The 21797-nt window shown below is 38.1% G+C and overlaps 3 protein-coding genes across 8 annotated transcripts in view; all 3 read right to left on the bottom strand.

Moving 5' to 3' along the window:
* Positions 1-543: 543 nt before the first annotated feature.
* Positions 544-2659, bottom strand: LOC106649466 (probable dolichyl pyrophosphate Glc1Man9GlcNAc2 alpha-1,3-glucosyltransferase). The gene is made up of 8 exons (XM_014366902.2): positions 2488-2659; positions 2121-2393; positions 1888-2056; positions 1619-1828; positions 1306-1545; positions 1091-1239; positions 660-1018; positions 544-554 (listed from the first exon to the last, which is right to left on the bottom strand). Exons 1-8 carry the CDS (start codon positions 2622-2624, stop codon positions 544-546), a joined length of 1548 nt encoding a protein of 515 aa, XP_014222388.1. The 5' UTR covers positions 2625-2659.
* A 348-nt stretch (positions 2660-3007) lies between these two features.
* On the bottom strand, positions 3008-14476 carry LOC106649643 (kinesin-related protein 4-like). 3 transcript variants are annotated; one of them, XM_023457669.1, is made up of 10 exons: positions 13952-14476; positions 13404-13872; positions 12252-13324; positions 10582-12183; positions 9032-10539; positions 5607-8960; positions 4973-5530; positions 4225-4884; positions 3983-4153; positions 3008-3908 (listed from the first exon to the last, which is right to left on the bottom strand). In XM_023457669.1, the coding sequence occupies exons 1-10, from the start codon at positions 14463-14465 to the stop codon at positions 3780-3782; spliced, it is 10038 nt and encodes a 3345-aa protein (XP_023313437.1). In that variant the 5' UTR covers positions 14466-14476; the 3' UTR covers positions 3008-3779. The 3 variants fall into 3 exon arrangements, with proteins under 3 accessions (XP_023313437.1, XP_014222646.2, XP_014222647.2); XM_014367160.2 differs by having other exon boundaries at positions 9032-12183; XM_014367161.2 differs by having other exon boundaries at positions 9032-12183; positions 12258-13324.
* Positions 14477-15486: 1010 nt separating this feature from the next.
* LOC106649644 (neurotactin) overlaps positions 15487-21797 on the bottom strand; it is a 29386-nt gene continuing 23075 nt past the window's right edge. For all 4 annotated transcript variants that reach the window (XM_014367164.2, XM_014367162.2, XM_014367163.2 and 1 more), the window contains exons 4-6: positions 19384-19597; positions 18149-19304; positions 15487-18064 (exon numbers count right to left, since the gene is read on the bottom strand). In XM_014367164.2, the coding sequence (XP_014222650.1) occupies positions 17683-18064; positions 18149-19304; positions 19384-19597 (1752 nt within the window). In that variant the 3' untranslated portion in view covers positions 15487-17682. The remainder of the gene's footprint in view (positions 18065-18148; positions 19305-19383; positions 19598-21797) is intronic.

The following is a 21797-nucleotide window of genomic DNA, read 5'->3' as shown; positions in this document are numbered from 1 at the left end:
TTCGATTACTCGATGGATTTTTAACAAACCAGTCTTGAAAATTCAAACCCTACTAATTAGCGCACATTTCCGCTGACTTTATCAAAGCGACACTTTGTTCGATAAAACTTTAAAAGCGCTTTACTGTATAACACGCGATCAACTTCATAAAATTTCGTTCGCAACTGCTAAATCGACTCGTAACAAGATTAACTAAAATCGATAGCAGATTTTGAAATTAAATTATTTTGCTCCACGGTAGAAGGACACATACATTATTATCGCTACGCGAAGTGTTTTTTTAATGAGCGATGAGGTCAGCATCGCGTCAAGTCCGTTACATCGATGGCGTTACGATACTTTAATCTTCCTTTCACTTCTGTTCGATCTTCCTAAATTCGGAGCTTGATGAGAGAAAAAAAAAACACGAATTGTATGGTTTTATGCGCTATTTTATACTTTTGTAGTGCTAATAGTTTTTCACATAAAAAATTTAATGATTTATAACGACACGTATCTATGGTTTAGTAACATGAAATTTCTCGATCATATAGGCGAAGTTCGTTATGCAAAATCTTTTGACAAGGTTTCGTTTTATTATCAAAATCATTCATAATTTTACTTTTAAGTGATTTATTTATTTGTCTTTTTTAATTTTTGTAATGAACTATTATCTTTACACAAATAATTATAATATAAAAGAGCATATGAATAAGTGATACCAAGAGCACAATAAATAGAGGTAATGGCTAATGGTAAAAATGGCAACTTATCTTTGAATAAAGTTTTATGTAAAAATGTCTCGTAACATGTAATCAATGGCAAAATACGAATGTAAAGTTTTTCCAATTTTGTAGGTGGCACTGAATTATTTGGAGCTTTAAAAAGTAACCGGACCATTACTAAATGAATGAACCATAAAATCAACTTGAAAGGCGTAAATTCTTGTGGATAAAGCAATGGAAACAGTGCAATGTATCCTACACAACTTAGGATAACAAATATCCTTGCATCGAATACATCAAACATAGCTGAAATGCTAAAATAACAAAAATTTATAATTAATAAGCTTAAGGAATAGATTAATACATTTAGGGTACAAATTGTTTACCATAGAGGCACAATAGCTGTGAGAATAGCTTTTTCGTGGACATGCCATCCAAACATGAAGGAAGACAGAGCACATATAACGATACACTTCAAAAATTTTCTTGGATCTCCGAAAAATCGCTTATTGAAAGCTAACATCCAAAGGGCAGGCTAAACATAAATTGTGGTTACTTTAAAGTTTTTAGGTAACTTGTGTATTAATTTTTCAATACTGACCACCATCGATAGGAATGTTATGATAAATGTGACTAGGGGACTGGGAGTAGGTAGAACAGCAAATGTTTCTTCTTGTACTAAACCTCCAGTCATAGAAGCAGTCTTTACATGATTTAACCATCCTAATCTTTTAAATATCACAGATAATACTTTGTCAGCTCCCACATACAAAGCCCAAGCATTAGAAGCCCAATAAGAATGGACAAGTCCTCTTTTAAATGGGAAAAGTCTTGCTAAAACCTGATTGAATTTATTATAATTTTTGTTATTTTTGCAACTATATGATATAATCATAATTAAGTTTATGAATTACTTGTGGAATTTGTTTTACAAATGGTCCAAAAGATAAAGAAAGTACAAAAATGGCTACTGCACTTAATGTCATCAATCTAGGTATAAATCTACTATCTTTGAAACAATAATTCCTGAGAAGCCAAACTCCAAAGGCTGGTGCAACATATAAATAAAGGTGTTTAAAATTTAAAAGTATAGCAAACCACATGGCCCCTTGAATTACTTGAGCCTGATAAAAAAATAAGTATGTCATTAAAATTTTATTGATTAACCTTTTGACAAACAAACCTTTCTAGTGATTCTTGATACTTTAGCTAATGCTATAAGTAATATGCCCAAAAGAAATCCATTGTATTGAAAGTGTACATGATCAACTACAAGTAATCCAATATTGCACAAAGATAAAACAACCAATTTTTGGAAAGATTCAAACTTAACACAATATATCTGTCCTACCCTGAAAATGTTTATAATTGATTGAATTTAAAAAAGTATGGCTTAAAATTGAAAATTTAACTCACTCTCTGATACCAAAGGCATAAACTAAATCTGCTATGATAACAGTTGCTCTTTGGAAAAGTTTTGTATTACTCGATGCATAATTCAAATTATTGACATCCAACATTTTTGGATCGACATAGACTGCAATTTTGCTAAGAGCATATTCGAACCAAGCGAAAAATGGTGGATAATCTAATGTCCATTGGGATTTATCGCTAGTGTACCACTCGTGAATGGGTAAACTATGTGTGATTGCGAGCCAATTTCTGTGAACCTCAAAATCTGTAGAATGACTGGAAGTCACATTTCAATTAATTGAAATCATTTTTCATTGAACTATTTTCATTTTCATTTTTAAGTGCAGTAAGGTTACATTTGATGACTTACTATGTCGGTATCAGCAACACTTTAAAACAAGTCACAAGAATAAATATTTTTATCAAAAACGAGTCTCGCCGACGCGTTTCGAGTTTTACAATATCTAAATTATTAATATTATCACAGTCCTCTACGGAATCCGGCATTTTTGCAAGCTTTTTAACAAGCGACGCGGTGGTTGTTTACACGTCAGTTAAAGCCCATGATGCATCTCGCGTCGTCTGCTACGATTCGACAGCAGCACAAACACAAATAAACTACTGAACTTTCTCATGATTACAATTTGAATTTTGTGCAAAAGTTTAAGATCAAATTTTTTTCAACTTTTTTAAATTTCTAATTAGTAAAAACATTTTTCCTTCAGCATATTAAATTTAAAGTTAGTTTTGATGGATCTTATGAATAGATCGCTGTCTGTTAATCTGTTATGCAATAACGAGCATTACGAGAAAATCTTTTGAATTTCTGTAAAGTAGATATCTTTGGATTTTTTTAAATACATGTGAAGGGTAGAAAAAGAATTCAATGATTTACTAAAAATATCAAAATTTATTGTACTAGAAGACATTGTCTTACATACTTTATTATCTATCAGACAATCTGGTAAAAAATTCACAGTATTAAAATAAATAAACAATTTTTCGCGTATTGCTGAAAATTGTTTTCAAGAAATCTGTTTTGGCTATGCTTCGACATTATTCCGCAAACTTATGTCATGCAACGTTTAATTCATAGCGTGAATGTATAAATTGACGTATAATCACTGGAAATAACGAGTCAATATTTCCGATATTGCATTTCAAATTTAATAAAAAAACTAAAAAAGTTCCATTTTCTTATTAAATTTGATTTGTAATCAATGGCAAGATAAAACATACGAGTTAATTTCTTAAGGACACTTTACACACATGAAAAATAGTATTCTATACATATGTGGGTACGTCAAATGTTGTACTTAACGATATCTCATAGTGACATTATTTTAAAAATATGTCAACTGTGTGCTATTCTTTTACTATTAACATATAACATAATCAATATAACTATATATTTTTGATTGTAAAAAAATACTTTGGGGCGGCGGATATTTTGATTTTTCGGTATAAAATTTTATAGCTTTATAACGATTTAAATAACTACATGTTAAATTTCACCTTATGAAGAGGTTTACCTCTTGGTGAAATGGAAATTTTAAAATATACTTAATAAGAGTTTATAAACTTTACGTAACTATGCACAGATATAAAACAAATATCAATAATTTGAAGATCTTGTCTAATAAATATAAAAACTCAATTACACTAACTGCTTTTCACATTTTCAAACTCAGTTAATTTTTGCTCCAATTCTTTTATTCTTCTCGCGCGACTTCTGCACAATTCTTTCATCCAATTCCGTTCTTTTTCCATTTTCTCAAGTCTTAAGTGATCCTAAAATTGAAATAAAACAATGTAAATTTTTTGCCTTTTAGAATTTTTTTAGCTTACTCAATCGTCTTATTTACCTGAACGATGCCACTACTCATTCCAGTTAAACTGACTTTAGATTCCTCGTTGACTTGAATGCCTGCGTCACGTTTACTTAAACTTTTCTGTCGACAAATTTTACATTCTCTTGAACTATCCTTCATCAAAGCTCGTTGCCATTTTTGAATTTCAAGTTTGAAACTAGAATTCTAAAAAAAAGAATTTTTAATTAATTTAGATGAATAAAAGAAAAAAAAACCTTCATTGATTGAAGTCTTACTTCTGTTTTCAAATTCAACAATTCTTCTTGCAGTTCGTTACACTTCACTTGGTAAGGGAAACTTTCAGCTTGCAGTTGTACTTCAAGCATTGTTATCTTATTATTTCGAGAAACTAGATCCAATGACATTTCACGGATACGGTTCTTAAGATCATTGCAAGCTTGGCATCCTTGATAAGAGGAAAAACTTGGAGGCGGTGTTGGCGTTGACGATGGTGATTCATTATCAGTTACATCTCTATTATCAACTTCTTCGATGTTTCTGTGTTGATTAAAAACGTTACTACGTCTAGAGCGACGCCTACTTTTCTGGGTCGTTGGGCTGCTACTCTTAGAGCTGTTACGACTGCCAGTTTTCGATTCCATTAAATCGGCAATTTTGATATTCATATCTTCGATGCGACCAGACAAGAACTTATTATCTGCGCCAAGACGAATTATTTCATTTTGTAATTTGCCAGTGTTGACTTCGGCAACTCGCAAATCAATTTTCAGTTTTTCATTTTCCTCCTCGAAAGTACGAAGTTTTTCCAAGTTGGCAGTTCCCATGGCGCCTGTGATCAAACGATCTTGTAGATCGGCGATCTCGTTTTCTTGTTGTTTGATGTGAAGAACAAGTTCTTCCATTTCATCATCAAGTTCTTTGTTTTTGGTCATGAGCTAAATAAAAAATTACAAAAAGATTTTTTAATTTAGTAAAAATAAATTATCAGGAATATAAAAGGTTTAAAAGTAATAAAATACTTACGTTTTCCATGTCTTGTTGCATTTTAATTTTTTCCTCGGTGACTTGCTTGAATGCAAGATCCTTATCTTTGCCGCAAGACATTATTTGATTCTGTAATTTTTCGCTTTCTTTGAAAAGTTCGTTGATTTTATCTTCCAGAACCGATTTATCTTTGGACAAATATTGGATTTTTTTCTTCAAAGTCTCAATTTCAATACTGTACTCGACGAGCTTTTGATCTTTGCTGGCAATGATCATTTTCTTCTCTTCAACTTCTAGTACGATGTTGTTCTTTTCGCGCAATAATTCTTCGTAATGATCTCGAAGTTTCTGCAGATTATCATTGTTGTATTTGTCTCGCAAGGACTCCAGTGCTATTTTATTAGCATTCAACTCGTGCTCCAATATTTCGACCTTTCCTTGAGCTTCCGATAGTTCACGCTGAACTTGCGATTTGGATTCTTGCAGTTCCTTGATACGATTGTAAGATCCCTCTAGATGATTTTTCAAAGAGCGATTTTCATCTTGGAGTTCTTGCATTTCGTTTTCCACTCGAACCTTGCTCGTACTATTTCTCACCTATCATAAATTCATAAAATATTAATAATATTGCATCAAGCGTATCTTTATCCATATAGTTAGAATTAAATTTTACCTTCCGTTGAAGACTACTGTTTTCTCGTTCAAGCTCCGAACAACGATCTTTGAACTCTTCAATGGTAGTAGATAAAGCAATATTTTTATTTTTGATGTCTGTAAGCTGCTTATTCAAGCCAGATGATTTAATTTCTTCAGATGAAAGTTTGTCTTGCAGAATATCAAGCTGCTTTTTGTTCTCCAACTTCAGATTGTTAATCTCTTCTTTGTATTTTTCAATAACCATTTTTCTTTCGGCTAGCTGAGCTTGCATATTTTCGTACTCGGGCTGCCAAGTTTCAGCCCTGGTCTTGTATTCCGTAAGCATGTCGCATTTGATCTTGAGCAACCTGGTAATCTCTTCAATGTTCTTATTTTTTTCTGTGCTTTCATCTTTAAGATGCTGAATGGTTTCTTCCAGGCGCGAAATTTCTTGTTCCATTATTTCAATTTGTTGCAAGGACGATGAACACTCGCTGGTTTTGCACGAGATGGTACTTTTAAGATGCTCGATCTCCAGATCCAAACCTTCGATCGTATTCTTGAGATCATCGTTATTCGATTTGCAAGAATTCAGTTCTGATTGAAGCTCTTCGACTTCGCGAAGATGCTCGTCTCTCTCCATGCGAAGACGCGCCTCCCACTCTTCGTCCTTATTTCTGCATAATCTCTCTTTCTCTTGAGCTGCGCTGATAGCTGAATCGCGATCGATTTCACTTTTGGCCTTCTGGTCGAGCTCCTTTTGTAGGGAGATGATTTCTTGCTCGAAATTGTCGATGTTACCGAGCAACTGTTGGTTTTCGTGATGAGCCTCTTTCAGACACTCTTCCAATTTTTGAATATCTTGCATCAAGCGTGCATTTTTGTGCTCGAGCTTTGAGCAATCTCCTTGAAGTTTCTCGAGATCCGTCTCCAACGTTTTGGCCCAAGCGTTCGCTCGTTTTTCAGCATCGCTACTCTGCTTTCTTTCTTCCTCAAGTTTTCGTTGTTTTCTTTCGGAATTTTGTTGAATTTGTTTCACCATCTCTTGTTCTTTTGCGAGAAGAGTGGTCACGAAATTAACGAAAATGTCGGTGACAGATTGCTTTGATAGTGATTTCACCTCGTCCTCGGGCAAATTGGACATAGATTTTATTTCTTTGATCATTCTAGACTTTGCCTCGTCAACTTCTTCTTGCAATTTATCCTCGATAATGCTTTGATTATTACCTCTGAGATTTTGCACTATATCTTCAAGCTTCAAGATTTCATTTTTCAAGTTATTGTTCTCTTTTTCAAAATCACCAATTCGACTGTTACAACTTTCAAGCTCTTTCTTGAAGTTGTCCTCGGCTTCTTCAATTCTTGATAATAAATCTTTCTTTTCTTTGAGCAAGCTTTCGCATTGTACCTCAATTTCGAGTTTCTGAGATTGAATTTCTACTTCAGTTGCATTGGTAATTTCGGCTTTCTTGTACAGACTTTCCAATTCTTCTTCGAGAAGTTTGATTTTGTCTTCGTAACATTGGACAGTTGTTTGAGCCTTATCGTATTGATTTTTTAACTCGTTGTTGGCTTCTTTCAAAGTCTCGATTTCTCTTAGGACATCATTTTTTTCTGCTCTAAACTTGTCCAAAGTAACGCCAACTTTGTCGTTATGCCGTTTCAATTCTTGAAACTCGCTGCTCATTCTCTCGACATCCTTCAAGAGTGTTTGAATTCTTGCCGAAGTTTTTCGTGAATTCGATTTCGAACGTTTCTTCTCCACCGATGTTGGACTATTTGGTGATATATTTTCCGCTTGGAGTTTTTCCAGTTCTAGACACTTCTCCTGGCATTGGTTCGACAGCCGAGCGTTATTTTCTTGCATTTCTTCCAGGACATTAGACATTTGGTGAACCTTTTCCTCCATCACTGTAACGTTCAATCCTTCGTAACAGCTTTCGTTCAAGGTCATTTCGAGCATGCTCAAATTTTTCAAGCTTGTATTGACACCCTCGTGCGCGTTCGTTATGAGCGATTCCGATTCTTCGCATCTCTTTTCATATTTCTTCTGGACATCGAGAAGTTTTTTATTGAGAGTTTCGATCTCAAGTTTCATGAGTCTCCGACTCTCGTTGATTTCCTTCAAATGAACGCATTGACTGCAGTTCGTGAGCTTGAGCTCGCTCAATTTTTTGTTGCGTATGGTCAGTGAGTCAACTTGATCCTCGAGCTCTTTGATGCGGAATTTGACGGATGACGTGTTGAAGCCGCTCTCGCTACTTACGGAAGTGTCCATGACGAACGAGGCGCTCTTGCGGCGATCGTTAATCGTCGATTCGTTCAATTCTTCGCTATTCTCCAAAGCAATGTGAGTCGACAAGTTTGTATTTTCTCGATTCAACTGTGTTGCTTTTGCCCGCAACTCGATAACTTCGTTTGCCAAACGCTCGTTTTCTTGCTTCAGGCATTCCAACAGTTCGACATTTTCGCTCGATTCCTTCTGCTGTTCGGTGTAAGCTTTTAGTTGCTGCCTCAATACATCAACCGTTTCCTTCAGTTTGTCACATTCTTCTATTTGCAAAGTCAAGTCACTTGATAATTCAATATTTTCTTTTTCAGTACACTGTATCTTTTCATTGACCTCATCCAATTTATTTTTATAAATGCACTCGTGATCGTAAGCTTGAACTTTACTCTCCTTGATTCTATCCATCTCTTCGATCAAGTCCATAACTTTGGTTGATAAATCAATATTTTCACTTTCCATTTCTCTGATTTTTGTTTGATACTCATCCATCTTCTTTTTAGTATCTTCATCGGTTACAACAGGTGAAGTTCCACGTAAGTTCTCAAGCTGTTCATTAACAATATTGATTTCATCAATGAGCTTAGTTTTTTCTTCTGAGATCTCTGAAAGTCTTGATGTTAACGTATCTATCTCCAACTGGAAATTACTGACAACTTGACTGCTACTTTCTCTCTCTTTAGAAAGCTTTTTTGATAAGTCCATGTTTTCATCAGTCAAAACATTAACTGTTTGCTCCAAATTTCCTAGCATAGTTTTAAAATCAGTCACTACTTTTTGGACTTCTTCAAGTTCCTGAATTCTTCTTTGTAAGTCGGAGCGCAATTTAATGTTATCATTTTCCAAAGCTGCTCTGATCCTTTCTAATTCTTCCAAAGTAAGAGATTCATTTGACATTAAAGAGGTATGTAGAGATGGAGATTGGACATCTTCTGTTCTATTCAGATCAGTGATTTTACTAATATCATTAATAGGACTTGAATCTTCCATTTTCCTGTCCTTATTGATTGTATTTACATCTTCAAGCTTACTTAGATTCTGATTATCATCAGATGGTTTTTGCACTTTTTCTGATCCTTGATTCACAGGTAAAATTTTACTGAACTAAAATAACATAAATACATATAATTATTTAAAAATTTATTATAAGACAAAATATTCATTAGATATCTTACCGCAGTCATGTCTATAGTTTCTGTTATTTCAGTTCCAATATAACCAGTGCAGTCATCAGTCATCATAGACATATTATCAAAGTAAGTTTGATTTGCAAATATACTGCTTGATTCTAACTCAAGTTTTTTCGTGGACAGTTGAGGAGTGTCTACAACATTAGTTTTAGCAGGTACATTTTGAGGATCTGTCATCATTTCAACTTGTGGTTGTTTGGTATGATTATCTACTTCAACTAAATCGTTTACATTTATTGAACATTCTTGAACTTCATTGTCAGTTACCACCTGTTGTTCTATACTTTTTGGTGAACTTTCTATGACAGAATCAGTGATTAACTCAAGAGGTGTTTCTGGAGTTTTTGGCGTTTTATTTGTCACAAGCGATGAGTTAATTTTACTGCTCATTTTTTCAAAATCAGAGCAACGTTTTTTCAAGTTATCATTTTCTAATCGCAAACAATCAACAATAATATTTAAATCAGCTAATTCCGTTTCTAAATCTTTAAGTTTAGAACCATCATTAGACTGTAAATTATTAATTTTTTCTAACAGTTCATTTTTTTCCGTCATAACAATGTTCTGCTTTTGTTCAAGTTCTTTTATTTTGATTTCAAAAGTATGTTGTATTTCAGTCATTTCATTAACTTTTGAATCAAGATCTAGCTGAAGTTTTGCATTTAGAGAATTTAAATCCTTAATTGTCTGCATCTTCATTTCAATATCATTTACAAGCAACTGATTTTTTTGAGTCATTTCATTAACTTTTGAATCAAGATCTAATTGAAGTTTTGCATTTAGAGAATTTAAATCCTCAATTGTCTTTAATTTTGTTTCAATATCATTTGCAAGCAAATCCACTTTTGATTTAAGTTCTTCGTTCAAATCTGATTGCTTTTTGAGAATTTCTATTTCTTCTTCATAAATCTTCAACTTTTCCGATGCAGTAAGCTCCATAGCCATCTTTTCACTTTCATGAATATCAGACTTTTCTTTTCGCAGCAATTCCATTTGATTTCTTAGTTCTTCTTCAGATTTTTTATACTGTGAGAGACTTAGTAATTTTTCGTCCAATATAGACGAGAGTCTAGAAATTTCTTCGGCATCAACAAGTTTAGAAACTGATTCAGCAAGAGATTCATCATCAGATTTAATAAGCTGTTCTAAATTCTCATTTTTCATTTTTTCATCATTTGCTAATCGTTTTAAGTAATCTATCTCGGATTCTTTTTCTTTGAGGATTTCAGAAAGTTCTGTAATAGTGCTTTCTTTCTCTTTTATTGATTCAATATTTGCCATTGTAGCCAAAGTAACCTGAAGACTCTGTAACTCCTCTTGCATTTCCGTTACTGTTTGCTTATATTGCTCAATTTCTAAAGCTTGTTCTTGCATTTTTTGTAAATGAGCATTACATTCATCATCTTTGTTGCTGGAAACTGTATTTTGTGTAGTTGCATCACATGATTTCTCATTGAGCTCTGTCAAGCAATTTTCTAATCTTTCAATTTCATTTCTTAGATATTTTTCTCTATCCGTTAATGTTTCAATTTCATTTCTTAGATGTTTTTCTGTTTCAGTGAATGTTTCAATTTCATTGGTTTTATCATTAATTACTTGTAAAAGTTCAGCGATTTTAAGCTCGCATTCTTGAACATTTTTCAATTTATCGAAATTGAGTGATAAATACTCTGTTTGAGAGTTTGATGAAGTGTTTATTTCAGTATTTTTCAAATTTTCTAGAGCTTGTTTCATTTGTTCAATTTCAAGTTTTAGTTCCATTTCGGAAGTTTGATACTTCTCAATTTCAAATGATTTAGTTTGAATTAATGCTTGAAGTTCGGAAATATCGATGTTTTCAATTTGATAATTACTGGACAAATTACTATCAATTTGGTATTCTTCTGATACTTGTTTTGCTTGACTAGAATTGTTGATACACTGCTTCAAATATTCGATTTCTTTTTTAGTTTTCTCTTCGAATTGTAAATATTTTGAAATTTCTTCTGACTTCTCTTTGATAATGCTCTGTAAATTTGAAATCTCCAGATCTTTTTCTTTATAAATTAGTAACGTTTTTTGTAGTTCTTCCATCTCTTTTTTCATATCCTCTTCAACCTGCTTATATTGGTTTATTTCTACTGCTTGATCTTCTATTATTTTAGATAAGTTTTCCATTTTATTTGTCTCATTTTGGGTAGAATTTTGTAATTTTTCCAAACAGTTCTGTAGTTCTTGAATCTTCAAGTTCATATTAGCTTCTGTACGTTGATATTCCTCTATTGAAGAATTTTTTTCTTCAATAATTTGTGATAATTCGGAAATTTCACGTTTTAACGAACTTTCATCGCTATTTTCTGTTTCAGAAACCATTTTTTCAGTACTCTCATTTTTGATGTTTGACGTATCAACTAATGTAAATGATTCTTCCTGTTTGTTAAGAGAAATTGTTTGTACCATTTCACTATTGGATTTTTCCAATTCTACCACTCTTTCTTTAAGCTTTGAAAGTTCATTATTTTTTTCAATCAACTTTGCCATTAAACAATCAGTGTCAACTCTTAAATTTTGCATAAGACCTTCGTTCTTCTTCTGCTTATCTGATTCCTTGAGGAGGTCTTGTTTGAGTTCCAAATTTTCAGTAATAAGTAGCTCTTTTTGAACTTGAACTTGTTTCAGTTCCTCAGCGCACTCGTTATAATCATCAGTTAACTTCTTTTCCAAAGCTGTCAGTTTTGGTTCACCATGGCTTGCTTCGTTTTCCAGATCTTCTAAAATTCTTTCCAGCTTTTTTAGTTCTGCAAAGGTATCTACTTCTCCTCCTTCTTCATTAAAAATATTTGGTTTCCATAGCTCTAAAATATCTGGAATTTTCGTACTTAGGCCTTTGATGCAAGTTAGACAAAGCATTAATTGTTCTTCCAACTCTGTCTGATAATTATTTTTTTGTTCAAGTCTCTTTATTAATCCATCAACCTGATTTTTTAAAAATATTGTTTCGCTTTGAGAACTACCATCTGTTTTATCATCCGAAAGAATTTGCTTTTCTAGAGTTGTAAACTCACGCAATGCTCTATATTCTTCTGTAAGATAATCCAATCTTTCTCTCAATACAGATTTTGGAGTCCCTGGAGACTCTATAATAATTTGTCGTTTTCCTAAAAATTAAAATATTATTGTTAAATCAAAATAAAAATCAAGAAATGATATGACAGAATAAGTTTACTTTTACCAGGTGTACTCCTAGGGTCAATAGTTGAAGCATCACTCCATTCACTAATACTACTCAATTGATGTATTTCAACATCATCTTGGAACTTGACACAAGGTTCTGATCTTGAGCTTATTCTGTGGTGATATTTATCCATTGTAGTATCCATAGCCGAATCATATTCTTCCTCACGTTCTTTGGCCACTTTAATTAATTCTAATTCAAAGTCTGTAAATGCAGTTTCAAAAGACTCATCATTAAGATTGATTGTTTGAATAATACTTTTCCTTTTCTGAAGATTTTTTTTTCTGTCTCTATCATTAGATTTTGAATCAGGACTATGTGGAGTCTCTTTAATAGTTGGTAAGTTAAAGGATCTAGGTAAAAGACTGAAACGAGAACTTGCAGCTCGATCACCAGCCCATGTACGTCTTCGTTTAGCTCGTGGAATCAGTGAAGGATTTTCTTCTTTTATAGAACTTCCAGCGGATATAATGCTGTTCTTTAAAAGTTGTATTCTCTCTTCAAGCATTTGATTTTGTCTATCCGTTTCTTGTAATTTGTGCTCTTTTTCTTGTAATTTTGATTCCATTTCCAAAACAACTTGAACTTTGTTATCATTTTTTAGTTTTTCAAGTTCTTCATTCAATTTAGCAAGTTGCTTTTTGTATCGTTTTAGTAATGCAGCATCAGACAACACTTCATTAACTTGTGGTTTATTTTTAACACTCTTTGCTCTATAAGCAAAACCTAAGGTACACTGAGTTTCTTCATAAGCAGCCGGTGTAACAGCACAAATTATAGCAGTCATTGCATTACCTCCTAAAGATGCTTGCAACAATCTTGTCAATTTACTATCTCGGAAATTTACATATTTAGAGCCTGGTTCAGAAGATTCACTGAGCTGCTTAATTACTAGCCCAAGAGTTGATAGCGACATGTTAATATGCGTGCCTTCCTTAAATCTTTCACCCGTGGCATTTGTCTGTCGTGCTCTTTCTGAACCTGCTAAGTCAACTAAGTTTAACTGCGACACTTGAATGGCACCATCTGAATCACTACTTTCATCTCGACTTTCCACAGTTATTCTGCAATAAAAGAAATTACAAATGAAACATCAGTGATAGGAAGAAACAATTTAAGTATCTAATACATCTATATGCATACCTAAATATCGTGTGACTTCTACTACTCCTCTCATTCATATCCGTCTGTCCTATACTACGATTCTTATCACCTTTCTTCATGAGAGCTAAAATATTATCGGGACTGCTGACGATTTCCTCTTTACTGTTGAGAACTTGCACGTATCCGTTGGAGTCCTCCCTCAGCTTTAAATCCGTAGCCGAGGTGTCAAGCAAGTCGTTGACTTTTTCGTTGTAAATTTCCAAATAGGAGACCCTCAGCAGAAACTCCCTGTGACAGGTCTCGGCGATCGCGTCGAACATGTGCTCCACGGCCAGCGGTATGATTCCCGGCTCGCTGGCGGTTCCCATCATCGTGTGAGTCTTGCCGGAGCTCGTCTGTCCGTAGGCGAACACCGTGCCGTTGATGCCGTTGACCGAGGCCCCGACGATGGGCTTGACCACCGTTTGAAAGACGTCGTCATTGTTTTTTTGCGAATCGAATATGTGATCTGATAAGGAAACAGCCAAGAATGCGTCGTGTTATTTATAAAATTAATTCGATAACGATCGAGGGGTGGACACACTCACCGAACTGGAAGCTGCTGCTTTTCTTTTCCGGATCAGTCGGCGCGATGGTGTTGTCGCTGACCAGCCATTGTATCGGCAGATTTTCATCCTTCTCGCGTCTGATCAGCGGTCTGACTTTGATGGCCACCTGTATGCTGTCCGACATCGCGACGGTAACGGTGCTGCTGCCGTTGTCGTCGGTGGTTGTTGTCGTAGTAGCGGCACGAAAAAAACACGTCCAGATCCGTCGTCGTCGTCTTTGCGAGACGAGCCGCCGAAACTGCAGACAACAACGACGCGCGGCGTGCAATAACAATCGAATCGACGCGAATAATATAACAATCTCTCGATTATCGCTCGTCTGCGAGCTCAAGTCCGTGATGATCGCGCTTGTGCTTGTGCCGCTGCTGCAACGAGCAATCACATTATCGAGGATGATTTTTGGCGCGAGCGCTCGGTAGTAGTAGTGGTACGACGACTGCCGCGACGAAAGTTTGCACACGCCGCAGACGCGATCGAGAAAGACACTAAACATACTCTACCGTTGAGAATGTGTGTTGTTGTTGTGTATCGACGCGCGATGGTGGTGGTGGCGCGGTACACACGCCGGCGAGCTACTGCTGCTACTGCTGCTGCTGCTGCTGCTGCCCGCAGAATTTTTTTTTTCTCATGCGTCCGTGTGCGTGCGTGCGTGCGTCGGTGTCAGTTTTGGGCCGCACGCGCGTGTGCGCATGTATATTCGATGCAACGAAAAAACGCCGCAGCATGTGCGTGTAGTTGTAACTTGTATTGTTTTTTTTTATCTCTCTCTCCCTCTTCCTGCATCTGTGTGTGCGTGTATGTTTGTGTGTAAATTATTGTCTGCTGCTCGCGGGTCTCCCCCCACCCGAAATCGCGCGGGACAGCAGCAGAGGTTTCGCACGCGATACATTACGTCTTGTCCGTTATATGAATTTTGAAATCCTGCCACGCGATTGGTCAAAGTCGACCGGCACGCGGAGAGCCTCTCCGCCGGCTACGCGCACCGACTGAAACGAAGCAGACGCGCATCGCGATGCTTCTCATTTTCGATGATTAAGTTGCGAGTTATTTCAAGGTTGCTGCTGCTGCTCGATTCTCATGATGTATTCAATTATGAAAATTACGCTTTAATTGAAACTCGCATTACGTCACATTGCCGCATTGTGTTGCGCGCTGAAAATTATCGCCGCCATAATTCGACTCGCCGTTTGAATTTCTTTGTTATCTCGAAAAGCCGAGGAACGCGATTCGAGATGCTCGATATATTATGCGATGACATTAGATACTTTGCGCGTTTATCGTCGTTGTGCGTTACATATTCGCGCGATATATCTTAAATTTCTCTCTTTTAATCTAAACTTACACAACTTATGAAGGTATCGGTTACTCAAAAAAACTGGAGCTCGTATTTTTTATACATTCCGTGTTTGGTAACTTATTCAGGACAATGTTATTTATAAATTTTTTGTGGCAACTCATCGAGTTTCCACATCTTACTACATACTGATAAGGGTTAATAACGATACTGATAAAGATAGTTTTCAAGCTGAATAACTTTATTGATATTATTTCATTACAATAAATCACTTATTAGTGTGCAGTAAGTATATAATAAATATCGATTTAATTTATTTCTATCTAGTACTTTAGTACTAGATAATATAATACATTTCGTTACTTATGATTGATCCTGATATTGAATTCGTTTCTGTACATATTTTTTTTATTTTCTTGCTTTTCATGCACATCAGCAAATTAATAAATAGGCAAAAAACCATTATATCATCAATTTTTAAACTTGAAATCGTTAAAAAACATTCACGATGCTTTTAAAATAGACGACCGTGAATTGGACGAAGAAAACCATTATTAAAAAAATAAAAAGAATACTCATTTACTCTTACATTAATCAGTAGAACGTAGGACCTATAAAAGACTTAAATCTGCCTATTATATACTAATTTATCACATTTGCGTGAACAATTATAATTTAATTAATTTAATGATTTATGTAAAAGTTAATTTGTGAAAAGTAAATGGAGAATATTTTTTACAATAACTTTAATGGTGTCCGTCATGAAATCGTAGTTTAATTATTTCTCCGGGAAGCCGTGCACGAACTTCTCGACAATAATAATTGAATCTTTGAGTATCTACTCGTCGCGTCGCGACTGGGGTTAACAGTTAATCGTTTTATGTGAGGTATGAAAATGCTCTTTCATAAAATTTACGTGTTTATTTCTAAAATATATGGATGTTTATTATTCGAAGAAATATATTCCTTATGTATTATGCAGCCTACAAATACAGAATTTGCTAGCTTGAATTTCCTGTCAAAAATACTCGATCAACCGTGGTGTTTTTAATTTGGCAGTTATTTTCGATATAAGGCAGTCATATTGTAGTATATTTTATAAAAGTACATTCTTGCTTTTTAACTTCATGCACAAGTTAACTAGATGGATAAAGTCAATTGGTCTATGCTTTGTGAAAACAGTCTTAAACCATTTTGCATAAAAAATATACTTCTTCCACAAATACACTTCTGCAAAGAGGCCATCCAATGAATGAAACATTGCAATTGCATTAACGCAAAATTTATAAATAACATGCATTGATGATACTTTAACACACTCTCGTTATTCATCGAAGGTATGATGAATGAAATAACTTTATACACTAATACAAACGAATCACACCTTTAAATTTGAAAAACCTATGAGGCTAAATTAAAGAGTATGACTCACTAAAAGCAACAAAATCGCAATTCACGGTAATTTCCGAGTTGTTAGTAATACATTCAATGCATTAGTGTAGATCGTTTACTATCCTTGACAACTAAGCTTCACGCGCTATTAATATCTTAAATCATAGTTTCTTACTTTTATTTCTTAAAATTGTTCTTATGAGCACATGTACTATATGCAAAACTATACGAATAAATGTACACACATACACATATGTTTCCCGATCATGACAAGTTACTTTCCTTGCAATATATTACATTTGATTCACATTTATACACATACTTAATTATTATCCTTTCAGGTCCGCATACTTTGCTAAATTGCGTACAAGAATATTCTGTTCACAGACAGATTTACTTATGAATAAATTTCAAATTTATAAAGTAAGACAATCTTTTATAAGATCTTAACAATTTTTTAGTATAATTTGTGATAATTGCATTATATTAAGACTGAAATATAATCTCACATTAAATGTTTAAACACACGTTGAAAATTGTAGATCAATACCTAAAATTTTTACCTGCTTAAAACGAAGGTATATATATTGGCAAAATGGAAATTTTAGATGATATTCTAAAAAGATAAAAGTGACAATTAATTGTAACGAAAGATCTCGTTTCTCTCAAAAACTTTAAAGTTTATGGCATTTTGAGTTGATTGTTTGATTGTTTTACTGAAAAAGAAAATATTTAAATTTTAAAAAGGTCATCCCTAAATTAAATTATCGATGAATGACTTAAGTTCATCGTTTGACACAAAGATCGTTCAGTGTTGCTAACTTTCATTTTGTCAGATAAATAAAAAACCTAAAATAAAAAAAATAATGCGAAGAATCTAGGGTTTGCATTAAAAATTGTTTGGAGTAAACAATAAATGCAATTTACTCTATGCGATTCTTAGCAATATTTTTTTTCAACTAACTACGCACAAAAATCGGCGCATCGTGTTCCATTTATCACTTTAAAGATAGTTAAATGACACTTAATCTTTCTTTCCATTAGTAGGTACTAGTGTGTTTTCAATCCAGAGCTTGCAGTTGTCGTAAGTCGACTGGGGTAAAACGTCCTGATCGACGATGAGGACCTTTTTGCTTGGAGTGAAATCTTTGACCTCGCCATGCCATACGAAGTGATTGAAAAGTTGCTGAATCGCTTGTAAATGTCTCTTTTGCTCGGGAGTTTTGGATGAGAAGAATCCAAGAATTGCAGCAGCGTCAGCGTCGGCGTCCGCTACTTCGTTGCGCGGGAAAGTCGCGACGTAAAATGGAATATCTTCCTTCATCAAAGCTATTGTCATCAACGGGCACACTACGCGGATATCGGAAATCATCGTGTGCAAATCCTTAACAGTGGCATTGTATTGACTGAAAAAGAAAGAAATTTTTCTTATCGAACATGCTCCAATCGAGGACGATATACGTATCGATCGATAAAAAGTTTATACTCACGCAAATGCCTTATCAGCCTCTCCTCTCAGTCCAATCAAGGATTCCTGGACGATTCTCTTGATCTGCTCGGGCGTGGCGGTTTCATTGTAGCTAAGGGATCGCGGCAATTCACCGGATTGAGCGGTAGCGCCGATAACGACCTTGGGCAAGTTGTTGGTCTTGCTGAAGATCTCGCCAATGTGTTTCTGAACGATGATGCCGTCTCTGACGAGCCACTCGTGCTTCGAGATCTCGGATTGGTTGCTCGCCGGCAGACCGGTGTTGGAAGCATACCAGGACGGCGGCACCGCCTCCATGATATCTTCGGCGTTCTTGCTTCTCAAGCAGTCGGCGTCTTTGCACTGAATCGAGTCCAGGAACATGGAGTTCTCTTTCTCCGATTCGATCAAGTCGCGGGTAGGCGAGACGGCGCTGCCGCTCGAGATCCAGGCCTGTTGGAAGGTACCGCTGGCTTTGCGCGAGCCGACCAGGGCGCTGACCAAGCTGCCGCCGGCGCGGTGGCCCCAGAGAGTCACCTTGCTCTTGTCGCCGCCGAAGTAGTGGATGTTGAGCTGCACCCAGTTGAGCACGTTGATGATGTCGGTCAGGCCGTAGTTGCCGGAGCTCTTGGGGCGGGAGTCGCGCGACAGCGGCTCGGCCGCGAGAAAGCCGAACACGTCCAGTCGGAAGTTGGGCCGCACGTAGACGATGTCGCGCACGTGAGCGAGCTTGCCAGAAGGCACCATGATGCCGGGCGACGGGCCGCTGAGCGTGTCGGCGCCGATCATCACGACGACGGGCAGCGGCTTCTCGAACGACACCTGGGGCGTGAACACGTCGAGATAGAGGCAGTCCTCGGCGCCGTTGATGTTGCCCAGGGCGTTGCGCTGCCAGCAGACGTGCGAGCTGTTGTGGGCGAGATAGGTGCCGTTCCAGCAGTCCTCGATCTTGTTCAGCGGCTCGGACTTGGTCCAGCGTCGCTGGCCCACGGGCGGCACGGCGTAGGGTATGCCGCGGAACACGTAGGCGTCCTCCTCGATCAGGCCCTCGATCTTGCCGCACGACGTCTGGGAGTAGACCTTGCCGTCCTTGGTGGGCTGGACGACGACGCGGCGCGGTCCCACGCAGGCGACGCAGATTATGATGATCATGAGCATCAGGATGAGCAGTGTCGCGCCTGCGAGAAGCAAAAACCAAACGAATCAAGTTTCGATAATGATGATATATAAGGATGAATAAAGACTAATGTGGCTTACCGCTGTAGAGCAGGTGACGTCTGGCAATGGTGACGAAGACCCAGAAGGGATGGGGCTTGGTCGGCGGCGAGCCGTCCGCAGCCTCGGCGTCCAGGCGCACGTTCTCCATGCCGTCCTCGGCGACGTTGTTCTTCTCCTTGTTGGCGGCTGCGTCCGCGTCGTCCAGCGTCTCGGAGCTCGCCAGACCCGCGGTGGCCAACTCGGTGTCTGCCTCCTGCGACAAAAAACGAGAGAAAAAGATGAGTACATAAAGATTCGAACAACGTGGTTACTTTTGTAAATTCGTTTTTGAGTCGATTCGTTTTATGAAAGTCATTGCCACGCGATCTCTCAATGCATGAACAGGCAACTTTCTCTGTACGAACGGAAACGACGCATCTGCGTACGTACGTAGCTTTCACTGCACATGTGGTCCAGTTCATTGGTTAGTATGAGTCAAGACGCTGCAGTGTGAACACCTATTATACGAGTAAGGCGACTGGTTTTGAGTGAAAAAAAGTGAAAAATATTTCTAAATAATAATTAGCTTCTGTGCGTGTGTTGTATATTGAGTAATCAGAACGATGAACGCGGATCATCCCTCTCCTCTTCGCCAAGAAAAATTCGAAAGACTGAAGTGCCTACGAGACGGGTTGAATTGGGACGTCGAAGAGGAGCGATACAAATTTCTCCGTCAGGTCGAATCATTGATCCACGATTGGCCGGGCCAACCTCCGAATCTCCGGGAAATTTTTGAAGAGCGAGAGATCGAGCGTCTGCTATTGGATTGCATGACGTACTGGGGCGAAATGTACTTTAATCCCGTAAAATTGGGCCGATTCGTCAAGTTCGTGGCCGACAGCGGCTACAAGAACGATCCCGAGCTCGACAAAGCGGGCGAGCCCCTGTTGCGTCGCACCACCGCGTTGCATCTAGTCGCCAGAGGCTGCTTCAAAGACGAGGTCATCAACGATCTCTTCAAGATTTACGACAGATCGGACTCGAACTACGTCGACGAGTTCGGCTATACGCATTTCCACGCGGCCTGTGAGTTTGGCTTCGACGATATCGTACAAGAATTTCTCGAGCTCGGCCAGGATCCCAATTGCCGAGTGACGAGAACGGGCCAGTCGCCGCTACACTTGGTTCTGGCCGATGCACACGATAACAGAGATTTCGTCATCGAGTCGCTGCTGAGACGCGGCGCCGATCCCAATCTGGCCAACAATCAAGGATCGACGGCTCTGCACGTCGTCGCCTGGAAACGCCGCCGCGGAGATGTCCTGGCTGGGGCGATATTCCAGGCGAGCCGCTGGCCGGTGCGGATCGACGCCCGGGACATGTTGATGCGGACGCCGCTGCACGTGGCTCTGCGGCAGAGCAACAAGGAGCTGGTCGAGCTGCTGCTGAGGCTGCGCGCCGATAAGAATTGGACCGACGAGGAGGCGCGGACTCTCCTGCACTCGATCTGCCGGAGAAAGGACGACGATGACGACGACTACGAATTGGCCGAGACATTCTTCAAGATCAAGGAGGAGGCTAACGTGCAGGTGCGAGTCGACGCCCTGGACGAGTCGGGCAACACGCCGCTGCAATTGGCCGTGGCGAATCTCAAGCCGTGCCTGGTCGAGGTGCTCTTGGATCGCGGCGCCGACTTGTCCGGATTCGTCTTCCCCGACGAGGAACTCTTCGACGGGTTTTGCGAGTCGGCAAGAAGCACGAAGATGAGAATGAGGACGGCCGGTGTTCTGGACGTGCTGGAGCGTCTCGAGAAGCGAGGCTACAAGCCGGACCTCGGCGACGCCCTGACGATCATGAAACTCTACGCCGAGTACGGACTGTTCGCGAAGTCGTCGGAGCTCGATCGACGTTGCCTCGCGAACGAGTCGTTCGTGGCGACAGCCAAGAACCTCTTGGTGACAGCGCCGAGCCTGTCGCTCCACGACTTGATCCAGCTGCGACCGCGAGAGATCGCGAGCCGGCTCACGTTGAGGCGATACCGAGAGATGTTCTGGGGCGCGTCCGAGTGGAGGATGGCGTGCCCGGAGCTGGCGTTCGAGGCTTGCTCGGCGCATCTGCGCGAGATCGTGTCGAGGAGATTTTTCCGCAGGTGGGCCACCGATTGCCTGTGGGTGCTGATACATCACAGGCTGCCGATACTCTGCTGCGACATGATCGTCGAGAATCTGAGGAACGAGGATCTGTACAATATTTGCTTGGCGGTGACGAGTCAGAGTCGGGAGGACGATAAGAAAGATGTGACTTTTGTAACGCAACTCGTCGACCGAATACCCGCGGGGGCTGAAAAAGCTCTGAAGAAGTTTTAAAATACTGGGTGCTAAGAAGATTATTTTTCCAAAGATCTATCTATTATAGATAAGCGCATTCAAATAAAAATTAAATAAAACAAAAAAAAATTAAATTTTGAATCTTTT

This window comes from Trichogramma pretiosum, unplaced genomic scaffold, assembly GCF_000599845.2.
Source record: "Trichogramma pretiosum strain Unisexual culture from Peru unplaced genomic scaffold, Tpre_2.0 scaffold132, whole genome shotgun sequence".
Classification (NCBI taxonomy): domain Eukaryota; kingdom Metazoa; phylum Arthropoda; class Insecta; order Hymenoptera; family Trichogrammatidae; genus Trichogramma; species Trichogramma pretiosum.
This window is presented reverse-complemented; position numbering and strand designations above follow the sequence as displayed.